The 12,552-nt window shown below is 33.3% G+C and overlaps 1 protein-coding gene across 3 annotated transcripts in view; it reads right to left on the reverse strand.

Moving 5' to 3' along the window:
- The window catches only part of LOC118749507, a 417,693-nt gene that overhangs the window by 114,242 nt on the left and 290,899 nt on the right, over nucleotides 1-12,552 (reverse strand). The window contains exons 1-2 of one of the 3 annotated variants that reach the window (XM_036484300.1): nucleotides 12,318-12,546; nucleotides 12,069-12,241 (exon numbers count right to left, since the gene is read on the reverse strand). The exons of the other annotated variants lie outside the window; for them this stretch is intronic. Coding sequence (XP_036340193.1) covers nucleotides 12,069-12,241; nucleotides 12,318-12,367 — 223 coding nt within the window. The 5' untranslated portion in view covers nucleotides 12,368-12,546. Of the gene's footprint in view, nucleotides 1-12,068; nucleotides 12,242-12,317; nucleotides 12,547-12,552 lie in introns of those variants that run through there. 3 annotated transcript variants of the gene reach the window in all.

The raw sequence follows: 12,552 nt of genomic DNA on the forward strand, positions 1-12,552 counted from the left end.
TAATTGGTTCGTAAGATATACGTGATTAAGTGGAACCACTTTTTGTTTTAAGCTGAATAACGGTAAATTGAAACTATCTCGAAAACGAATCCATAGAAAAAATACTTAATTTTCGGAATCACCGAGCAATTCTACATAGAAATTGGATAGTGGAGTCCGCAAAAATCAAACTAAAATTTGTGATCCAGTGTAATTACTAATTTATCGCAGTTTCGTGTTTCTGTAAATTACCGTTATATGGGAGGTGGGCATGGTTATTGCCCGATTTAAAAGATTTTCAACAGATTTCTTCGTTGAACACTAAGACTCGGACCGAGTTTGGTAGGGATTGGTGAATCGGCTACTGAGATACAGCATTTCATCATGAGTGGGCGGGGTCACGCCCATTTTCCAAAAATTTCATTATAAAAGTATTTCTTGCCATAATTTCACTTCACATACTAATTTGCAATAATAAAATGTCGTAGTTTTTGCATTTTTCGAAAATACAGTTGTATGGGAAGTGGGCGTGGTTACAGCCCGATTTCGCCCATTTTCAATGCCAAATTTCGTTGAGATATCTAAATTTTTGCACACGGACGGACGGACAGACAGACAGACATGGCTTAATCGACTTCTCTTTTCATTCTGATCATTTATGCATACATTTGTCTATATCTATCTCGATTCGTTACAAACAACCGTTATGCGAACAAAATTATAATATCCTTGTGCACATGTGCGCACGGGTATAAAAGCAGCTCTTTCACTACAGCAGCGTCGTCCAAAGCCTATGCACGCGTGCATAAGATTCTCCGAGCTTTCTCACCGACAGCCTCACACTAGGGATGTTCAAATAAGATCGGTGTTTCCAAAAACCGTTTTTTTTTTTAATTTGGTTAATGATCTTTTACAGTCTTTGTTTTAATTTAGGTGTTAATCGGTTTTTTGCTTTGAAACCGAAAACCGAAAATTCGGTTTTTAGATTCCCCAGCAATGGATAATTATTTTAGTTCGTCGAGATAACAATCAAATTTTACGGCGTACCACAAACTTCAAATTAACTACTCAATTTTCGTTTGCTGATCTAGTAGCTAAACATAATCGATTGTGAATATTGACATTTCGAACAAAGTGTGAAACTTGGATTCATAAGTCGTTTGTTAAAAGATAACTCATATTTTAATAAAAAATTAACCAAAAATATTTACCATGAAAAACATTGGAAATACATATTTTAAAAAACAATCACTGTATACTCAATTTTTAAGGTTATAATATATTCTTCTTCTTTTTTGGCGCTGTAACCGCCTAAGCGATCTTGGCCGAGTTCAGCAAAGCACGCCAGTCGTTTCTCCTCTGTGCCAACTGACGCCAATTGGAAATGCCAAGTGAAGCCAAGTCCTTCTCCACCTGATCTTTCCATCGCAGTGGGGGCCTCCCTCTTCCTCTGCTACCACCTGCGGGTTCCGAGTTGAATACTTTCAGAGCTGGAGCGTCGGTGTCCATTCGAACGACATGGCCAAGCCAGCGTAGCCGCTGTATCTTAATTCGCTGCACTATGTCCGTGTCGTTGTAAAGCTCATACAGCTCATCGTTCCATCGTCTGCGGTACTCGCCGTCGCCAACGCGTAAAGGCCTGTAAATCTTCCGCAAAATTTTTCTCTCAAACACTCCAAGAGCCGCCTCATCGGATGTTGTCATTGTCCATGCTTCTGCGCCATATACCAGCACGGGCATGATGAGTGACTTATAGAGAGTGGTTTTCGTACGTCGAGAGAGGACTTTGTCTACTCCTGAATTGCCTACTCAGTCCAAAGTAGCACTTGTTGGCAAGAGTGATTCTGCGTTGGATTTCAATGCTGATAATATATTACCATATAAATAAATGCATATGTCATTATATACGTATCGATTATTTACTTCAATAGTGTAATAATCCAAAAAATACAAATTTTGAGTTGAGTATGCAGAAATCACCGCTACCATTTCTTCTATGTTGTGTGTAGCTGTATGATTACCAGTTTCTCCGTAGAACAAAATATGCATTCATTTTTACTATGAGAGCATACGTAAATTAAAACCTTTAAAGCCGTTTGTTTTTGTATAAATATGTACAACACTTTATTATATTTCGTATATTTGGAAATGAAGTTGTCATATAAAATTAGGAAAAATTATTGCACAGCAGTAAGCAATAAGTGTAAGCGAAAATTTAATTTAATTTGATATCGATGTTTTTTGGTTTTTGCAGTGTTTTTTGTAATTCGGTTTTATTTTGGTACACCGAAAAGATCAGGTTTTTAATAAGGTTTTTTTAAACGGTTTAAAACCTGAATAAAAAAACCTTGATTACTCAAAAAAGTGTGACCGTGAGCTTGTGAAAAATTGTAGCAGAGAAGAGACATAAAATGTATCAATATGTATCACTTTTCAAAGTATCAATATGGAACAAAACCAATATTTTTTATAAAAAAACATTTTCCCAAAAAGGTACAACTGGGTATTAGTATAATAAAAACAGCAAAATGTCTTATCCTACTAATATTATAAATGTGAAAGTTTGTATGTTTGGATGTTTGGGAAACCATCACGCTGAAACAACAGAACGGACTTGCATGGAATTTTGTGCACAGATAGCCTGTGGCCCAGATTGGACAATAGGCTACTTTCTTTCGAGTTACCACCTGTTAAAAAAGTTAAATTAATTTAAAATGCGGAAAGGACTGAAGGGATTTGCATGAAATGTTGCACACAGACAGCATATGATCTACGTTGGAGAATAGGCTACTTTTTTTTTAAAAAGAGTTGCCACATGTTAAAAAAGTTTAATTATATTAATACGCGGAAACGACTGAGCTGATTTGCATGAAAGTTTGCACGCGGATAGCTTATGACCTTCATTGGAAAATAGGCTACTTTTTTAAGAGCTACCTGCTAAAAAAGTTTGATTATATGAATACGCGGAAGCTACTGAACTGATTTGCATTAAATTTTGCACTGAGATAGCTTATGACCTTGATTGGAAAATAGGCTACTTTTATTTAAGAGGTGCCACCTTTTAAAAAAGTTTAATTAAATGAATACGCAGAAATGACTGACCTGATTTGCCTAATAACTCCTTATGCACATATAGCTATTTCCCATTGAATATCCTACTGATTTCTAAAACGGCAGATAAAATTATACCCGAATGCCAACCTAATGTATGGAAAATACTTATAAACCAAGGGCTATTATAATTGCATACCACAAAAAACATTACCCTTATTTAATACAGAGAAATCGAGGAAAAACATGATGCACATACAATTCTTTTACTAATTTACATTGGAAAATAGGCTACTTTTTTGAGAGTTGCCATCTGCTAAAAAAGTTTAATTAAATTAATACGCGGAAACGTCTGAACGGATTTGCATGAAATTTTGCACGCAGATAGTTTATGACCTAGATTGGAAAATAGGCTACTTTTTTAAGAGTTTCCACCTGTTTGAAAATGAAATATTGCATACGGATGGTTTATGATCTGGATTGAAAAAGTGGCTACTTCCTTAACCGGTTTCCCGATCAGAACGAAGTTTGCCACACTTACTGCGGATTTCACAAGGATGGCCTTAGATTGAAAGTAATTCCAATAACTCAAGGCCTCTCCCATAAAAATTGGAATTTTCATAATACATATATATCTCTTTGGAATTATTTGTGGTAGAAAACTGGAATTTGGTATGGAGATATGTATGCGAAATCAAATTCATACTCACAGAGAAAAATGGACGTTTTTGGAAAAGAGGCGTAGCACCTCCCTTACTGACTGAAAGTTTCATATTGCATATCTCTTCAAATATTTGGGGTAAAGTACTCAAGCTTGGTATGGAAATATATATGTATGTATGTATGTGAAACTAATCCCATACTCATGGAGAAAAATTGGAGTTATTGCACTAGGTGGTGTGGCAACTCCAATGCAAATTGATTTTTCTATGCTGCATGTCTCTGGATGTGTTTATTGCCCGTACGAACTGACTTTTTCTTGCCACATATCTCTGGAAGTGTTTGTGGAAGAATACTGGAACTTGGTATGGATTTGTGTATACAAAATTTATAAATTGCTTATGGAAAAAAGTGAGTTATTAAAAAAGGAGGCATGTCGCCTCCCATACATACAAAAACTTTCTTAATACATATTAAAGCACTGCAAATATACCAGCAGAAATACTCTTCACATGTGTACATGAGTAAATGGAACATATATTTTAGAGTACTTAAAAAGATAGGAACAAAAAAAGAGAACATCGTAAATTTGAGGAACTAAGCAATGTTACTCAACAGCGCTCTGCTACATAAAACACTGTTCCGCTTTTCCAGAGTACTTGAGTATGTTGATTGCATTCAGTAGTATTCTAAAACTTCATAGGAAGTATAAGAATACTTATGAAGTTTTATCTTTTAAAATGTTAGCATTCAACATAATGTTAAGAAAAGACATACATTTTCCTTTTATTCCAATATACATATACTTAAAATATTGTTTTACATTTCTCGCCGGACGCTTCAATGTTTGCGAAAAAGTTCGAATCTTTCATACATATACATGATTTATGTACATACATATTATGTAAATTTTTTAAATAACCAAAAATGTGTGTCAATTTTCCCGCGACCTGTCTTTATGACCAGTTTTTATTGTCAAATTGATATTTTGATTTCCCAATATCAGGCGCTCATACATGTGAAGTAACAAATTTTCTATTTCTAAGCAGAAAATTGTTTGTATAAATTTTTAAATTTCCAAAATTCTACTTTGTGAATTTCCAAAGGCTTCTGCAAACGAATTCAAAACTTCTACAAACAAATTTATGCATAGGGAAAGCTTGCTACTTCATATGTATGTGCGCCTGGTATTGGGAAATGAAAGTATCGTATTGTACAAATAAAAATTGGTTCTCTGTATAAAATGAGTCCACTTTCTTTATAAAAATATGCTATTGGCTAAATATTCGGAGTGCCCTACATTGTTTCTCCATGTTTGCTATTTAACATAAGTGTCAACTCTAACATTAACATTATGTAGCATTAAACGAAAACTTCCAAACATACTCAAAAAATACTTGTGAAGGAACATATTTTTTGTGGAAGTTTAACAGCATGGTACTGCTGATTTATGTTCCTCTTTATTTCGGAACATAATTTGTTTGAGTACTTTTTTATGTATACAGCGCTCAACATCTTCACTTCGCTTACTTCCATGCCCTCTTTGTTAGAGTATCAGTAGTTTACATATTTGACAAAAAAACATCACAGTGAAGCAAACTGAATTCCGATGCAGACCTTTAATACATATCTATGGAAGGATAGAAAATCTTTGGAAGTATTTTAAATTTGTTATGGAGATTTATTTTATAAGTGCCGTACTGACAGAAAAAATTTCATTTAGTGCAAAAGGAAGAGTCGGCTTCAGCCTTATAATCTAAAGCTCTCATGATGCATACATACCTCTTGTGAGTTCCTTTCTATGAATTCCATAATCAATTTCAAATTCAAAAAGTTTATGCAATAAATTAAAATTTTAAGCTAAGTGTACACGGTAGAGAAAAAACGCGAGATTTAGACAAAAATGTCGCTAGAGACGTGTAAGCACTGAATAGAGCTCTACGATAGACTCACCTACAAAGTCTATGTGAGAGTTATTTAGCGAGACTTGTGTTCGCCGTGTACAGTCCAACGAAGCTAGTTGGAAAACTCTACGACAACTCTACGCTCTATTTAGCAAGATAAATAGACTTTCTGCTCTACGGAGACGTATAGTAAAGTCTTGACAATGAACTTCATTACAGATTGTTAAATTTTGAAATGGCTACGACATTAAATCGTATATGAGCCGTTATTTTTTAAGTCGAACGGATTTCGTAAAAAAATTATGTCAAATCTCCGATTCGCTTCAAATTGTTGTGGAACAAATATTTTGCCGGAATCCGCAATAAAATCTGCGTTTTGCAAACTTAAGTCCTACAATTGTCACGCTCATTTTTAGGGGTTTGTCGCCTTAAAGAAAAATCTTGCCGTACTAATATTATACCTGGATGGGTATTCTATCGGAATATGCAATAAAATTTAAATTCTTGCAAAAACTCGATGTTTAGCACCTTCCTAAATATATCTCAACATAAGTTTTGGAAAACAAATTACAAAAAATTTTTGATTCTCACAATATAAACCGTCTCGTCATAAAGGAAAATATTTTAAAAATAGTTCTTGAAAAACCCCCATTTTTTTGAACCACGTTTTTATAGAGAATTAAACAAGGTTTACGATGGTATAACTTTAAATCCCTAATTTACTGGTCTTTACTATGCAAATCAGCTTCTAAAAGTTCAGCTGTTAATAGCTACATTAGCTTTAGGACAATCTTAACCACCTTATATATAGAAGTGTTAAGCCCGTTTCTTTAGCTTTAAAACGACGTTAAGATGAAGTCTCTACGATAGGCAGGACCCGAGATATAACGATTTGAAGGAGTATATGATTAGTCAGAATAACGAAAAAATTCAAACTTTGACAGATCATATCTCCAAAGAAAAAAGCAAAAAAAAATCCTCGAACACGTGTTAGCTTATTTCATGTAAAGAACCCATATAAAAAATTTGAAGCCAATCGAAAGTGTGACACCAAATTTGGTGTCCGATATGAAAGAGAAATTTTACTCTTTTCACCACTGTGCAGTACGATTACTCTGTGCTCACCAACCCACTCGCAAAGCCAATTTTGCCGACCTCTGACTTAAACACACGAGCATTGCCTTGACAACTCCATGAGAAAATACTATATGAGAGGTAGTCGCCCTACGGTTGCGTTTATAATACTGTTAGACACTGCCTTGCCCGCGGGCAAAGCTCTTTTAAGCTTTCTATACATTTTGTATAGCCGCGAGCATAGTAAAAGCTCTCTCTGCCCAACGCTGGTTTATAACAGTGGTCGGCAAAAGTTAAACTGTGACTGTGTTGGTGAGAACAAGAGAACTGCTCCGCATGAGCAACCCAGTAGGAAATTACGAGAAGTGAAACAAAATTTTTAATATATCGGGCTTCAATAAAAACATATAAATACATGTATTTAACACATACATATGAACATTAGATTACATCACCAAAAAAAGTTGCGGGTTTTCCGCCGGGATTACAAAACTTGTTATATTTTAAGACGTCCACCAAAATATTTCGGAAAAATATTAAGATTTAAGCGAGCTGGACCGATTTGAAAATACCTCCAAAAATGGAGTTTTTTATGAATAAAAATAGTTTCTTAAAGAACTTTTTGAAAAGAGTCCCCTCAGATAATTTGTCATTAAGCTTAAAAAACCTGCATAAAAATATTTAAAAATCTTTTCAACGCAATCGTAAGAATGAGATTTTTGATGCTGTGTTATACTTTTTTCAAAGATTGATTTACGAAAAACTTGAATAACTGGGCCGAAACTATTATGATTTACACCAGTGATGCGCAGAGAGCTTTTACTTTATACGCGCCTATACAAAAAGTTTAAAAGAGCTTTACCCGCAGGCAAGGCGGTGCCCATCAGTGACTTAGACTTATGGGATCTCAGTAGAAAGGTATTTTCACACTGTATTTCTGTCCAAAGAAAAGTCATTCGTGTCCCAGTTTTTTTTTTTCAAATACCAACACATCTTAATTCAACTTTGAATGACGTTCGTTCATCCTACCTTTCCCTTTCATCCTTTGAATGAGTTTATTAGCAAAGAAATGGAAAGGGTGAGAAAATACCTTTCCAATGACGGCTCTTAAGTCTAAATCGGAAGAGTTTAGGTGCAGTTATTCAAGTTTTTCTTAAACCAATCTTTGAAAAAAGTTAAAAAACAGCATCAAAAGTCTCATCACTACGATTCCGTTAAAAATTTTTTTTATTTTTTTTTAATATTTTTATGCAAATTTTTTAAGCTTAAACTGTTTTGTCATTTGAGGGGATTTAAAATAAAAAACTTTAAGAAACTATTTTTATTCATAAAAAACTCAATGTTTGGAGGTATTTTCAAATCGGTCCAGCTCACTTAAATCTTAATATTTTTCCGAAATATTTTGGTGGATGTCTTAAAATATAATATATCTTATAATTCCAATGGAAAAATAGTACAGATTTTTTTTTGTATGGGGAGTGATGCAGTCTATGTAGTCAGCGTTGCCAGGTTGCCGTTTTTAACGTCATTTGGACGTTTTTTGTACCCTGTTGACGTTAGGACGTTTTTTGTGTAAAAAATTACGTTTTTTAACTTCCCAGTAGTTTTTCTTTGTTACTAAATCTTATAAGTAGAACTGATTTTGAATTATTTTCTTAATAAATCTTTACAGTCTTTGTGTTTTGCTGCAGCTGCTTCAAAAGATTTTTTCTGGATTCTTGGACTAAGGATCCCGTGTTCAAAGGCTAGTTGTGTAAACAGTTGAGGCTACGAGGCTTGCTGTAATGTTTGCAATTGCACATTAAAAGCCAATTCAGGAAGAGCCGATCTATTGCAGCAGGCACACTCGCAAAAGGATCAAAAAAGCTGTGCAGCATAAAACGTCAGAAAAAAGTAGGCGACTTTTTTAAGACTTCATTGAAAATGTAATGAACACAAAAAAGACTGAAATAGCGTAAAAGAAAAATAGAGTGTAAAATTGAGAGCAAGAGAAAATTTTCAGAAAAAGTTATTGAACGCAAAACTAGCAAAAACTTGCAACTTAAGCCATTTTGACACTTTCTGACGGTTAAGTTTTGGCGCGCAATTTTCTTTTTAATTGGGAATAGTTCCCATCGTCATAAAAATAAAAGAATATACAATAGATTTCAATTTTTCATCCATATTTTCATTTCACTAATTATGTTTCATCAAATCGTCCTCTTAAACAGTTTGTTTACATTTGAATTTGAAACATACCCTTACTTTTTGACTCCTGAATATTCCTGCTAGTAAATTTTTTAGTTGCAAGAATTTGCAGCTCTCTCGGGTTGTTACGCTCTCGAATTCGCTCCCTCTTGCAAATATTTTGGGTTATTGAATGCATTCTCAGTAAAAACTTGCAAGTACTAGCAACAATTCGTAACAATTTTTTCTATATTGAATGGACCTATTGCTATGCTCCTTCTTAGCAGAACGTAGTTTAGCATTTTCGACAACCGAGCCCCTTACCAAATGTCTACAAGAAAAAAAAAATGATTAAAAATCAACGCGATTATTTAACCCCTTTAAACTTGCACATTATTGCCCTGAAATTTATTGGGCTATCAAACTGCATACTCAAAAAAAAATTCTAAAAACTCTGAATAAAAAGTTGAAAATCTAGCTGAAAATTTGCAGATTGTTTATAATTTTTGCACAATTTTTGTGGATTTATATTTTGTTTGTTAATGAGCTTGGCTTTTATGGAAAAATAATAAACATTAAATAAACGAAAGAGAAACAGCCAAAATCGATCAAAATGTTGATGGCTGATCACAAGTGTATGTATAAAATGATTTTTATATTAACGACCAGTTTACAATGAATTTTAAATGTGCTCTGTCGAAATGACATTTTAATATACATTACGTACATATCGAGTCCTAACCGCCAAAATAACGTAAGCGACAAAATTTTCTTTTTGATGCAGAAATGCATCTAAATGCCCTAGGAATATTTCTGCATCAAAAAGAACATTTTGAAAAAAATTTCGCTTACGTTAAATATTAAAAATTTAAATAACAAATTTTAAATTCATGTTTATCAAAATTTTCCATATCATTATAAAATGATTGAAAATGTCTTTTAATTGCATACATATTCCCTTTAACAACCACTCTTTAATTCTTTGAAAAAAATAACTTTTTTTCATTAAAAAGTCGTTGTGTTTCTTCTTCATCAAAATGTTTCCTTATCAAAAGAATCAAAATGTCTTTGAATAGCATATTCTATTTTTTTTAAATGACTTTTTACACAAAAGGCATTGCATGTCACCAAAAGCATTCTCAAGCATGTAATATTTCTCACAAGGCATTTTTGCATACAAGCAGCGTTGCCAGGTTCACGTTTTTAACGTTATTTGGACGTTTTTTGTATCCTGTTGAGGTTTGGACGTTTTTTGTGTAAAAATTATGTTTTTTAACTTCCCAGTAATCTTTCTCTATGCACAATATATTCAATTTATAGCGTAGCATTTGCTTGTAGAGTAAGTACTTAAATACGATCACACTTTCGGCAAATTTGTTACTAAATCTTGTAAGTAGAACTGATTTTCAAATATTTTCTTAATAAATCTTTACAAGCTTTGTTTTTTGCAGCAGGTGCCTCAAAAGATATTTACTCCTGGACTAAGGATACCGCGTTTAAAGGCTGGTTGCATAAACACTTGAGGTTATAAGGCTTATTACAATTTTTGAAATTGCATATTAAAAGCCAAATCAGGCAGAGCTGATCTATTGCAACAAGCACGCTCGCAAAAGCACTTAAGACTTGCACATTATTACCTTGGAATTTAATGGGCTATCAAACTGCATACTCAAAATATTCTAAAAATTCTGAATAAAAACTTGAAAATCTAGCTGAATCTTTGCAGATTTTTTATAATTTTTCACAAAATTTGAAATGTGGATTTATATTGTGTTAGTTATATAATGAGCTAGGCTTTTATGAAAAAATAATAAACATTAAACAAACAAAAGAATTTGTCTCCGGAGTTATATATTCATTACTTTGCTACAACTTAACTCGAAAAAAATTTCATCAATATTGTTTGAGAAGCTCTCACACCATTTAATAAATAATAAATAAACGGGTTTTAAATATTTTCTTTTTATATAAAGTGTAAACTATTTCATTAGTAATAAAACAACGGACAATAGTTAAATTTATACACATTTAATAATACGTTAGCGTATACATATCTGATAAAGTAACTTAAGTTGGAAAAAGCTCGATGCAAAACAACTTAAGTAAACAAATGAATTTCGTGGTTGAAAGGAATCCATATATTTTTTAATCGCGGAAAATTTAAGCGGAATAAGTGGAAAGTAGTAGCCTTTACTACATATTTATTCATTTATGTTAAAATAAAAAATCAGTTACATCTTTTTACAACAGAGGCATACATACGAATATGTATGTATTGGTTTTTATATGAAAAAGAAAAATCAAAAACGTTCAAACATATCCATATTTGCTAAAAAGTTATTACATATGGGTGTTCCATAAAAATTTAAATAAATAAAAATCTTCCAAGACAAACATATTTATCTCGCTGATAATTATTATGAAAAGACTAATAAGACTAATATAAGTCTCAAAATAATAGTTGTTGACGACTTTAAAAAATTTTCCAACACAATTATTATCAAAAAACTTTTATAATTCTTGTGAAAATGTTGATGGCCTTTGACCATGAAATAATTATTATTCTGGGTCTATGGTTTATCTTCGCCATCATCGTGACTGTATTTGGAGTGAGTAGAGTTGCTGTTGAGAAATATATATATACGAGTATAGAGTAAGGGTCTGATTATACATACTTCGCATAACTTCGCACAACCATTTGTACCAGTGCAATAAAAATGTAACTTAAGAAAATGTGAAGCAAAATCTAAACTCAACACATCGCTAAGTTTTTAAAAGTTCTGCTACTTTCTGGGTAATGGAATACATACAAATTAGATACAAAGTACATACGAAATTACAGTTTGAAGTTTATGCGAAGTTGTGCGAAGTTATGCGAAGTATGCATAATCAGACCATAAGGAAATGTAAATAACTAAAAGGAACCAACAGGTTTGTTGTTATATGTCTGTGGTCGTAAGCAATAACCACCTAAGTCGACTTAAGAAAGAATTGAGTTATATATGCTATCGTTTTCTGCAACTACTATTCCATGTCTACGTGAAACTCCCATCTCGTTACCTATTCTATTTAAAAAGTTATAAATGAAAGTCTTTTGGTTTGCCAATAAGGTTAACATTACAACCCAAATCTTTAAAGCGCTTTTTATCGAATTCAAGTTTCGATTTCGACTTAGGCGATTATTGCTTATGACCACAGATGCATCTCTTGATTTATAATCAGTATACGACTTACCTATCATCTCGAATGTAGATAGCTGCGTTCGGGATGATTTGCTTAGATGGTTGGACCATGGTGATTGAAGATGATATATATCGTTGTATTCCTCCAAACGAGACCTTTGACAGTATGCTATAAAATGCGAATTTTTCACACTGCCTGGTTGATGGCCAATTACTCCTCGCAACCTGGTAAGTTGGGCGTTATGAATCGCTAATAATTTATATAAGTACCTGGTACATTCGTTTCAGGTATTCTGCTTACCTGTATATAGAACAATTGAGTGTGATTGTTGTCGGGAAGTCGCCTAACATGTGTTTCGCTGGCTTGTCACTTGGTCCCGATCGAGCGTCTGCTTCGATGAAGAGATGATTTTTATATATCTGCTCGAGGGTGCACTGAGAGTGACACTTTATGCATTGGGTTGATTTCCAACCGGATGGTATGGCATCTTGTAAATGATTAAAGCCATGCTTCCAGATCACTTTTAAATCCAGCT

The sequence above is a fragment of the Rhagoletis pomonella genome, unplaced genomic scaffold (assembly GCF_013731165.1).
Source record: "Rhagoletis pomonella isolate Grant_MI unplaced genomic scaffold, Rhpom_1.0 Rhpom_scaffold_00017, whole genome shotgun sequence".
Taxonomy (NCBI): domain Eukaryota; kingdom Metazoa; phylum Arthropoda; class Insecta; order Diptera; family Tephritidae; genus Rhagoletis; species Rhagoletis pomonella.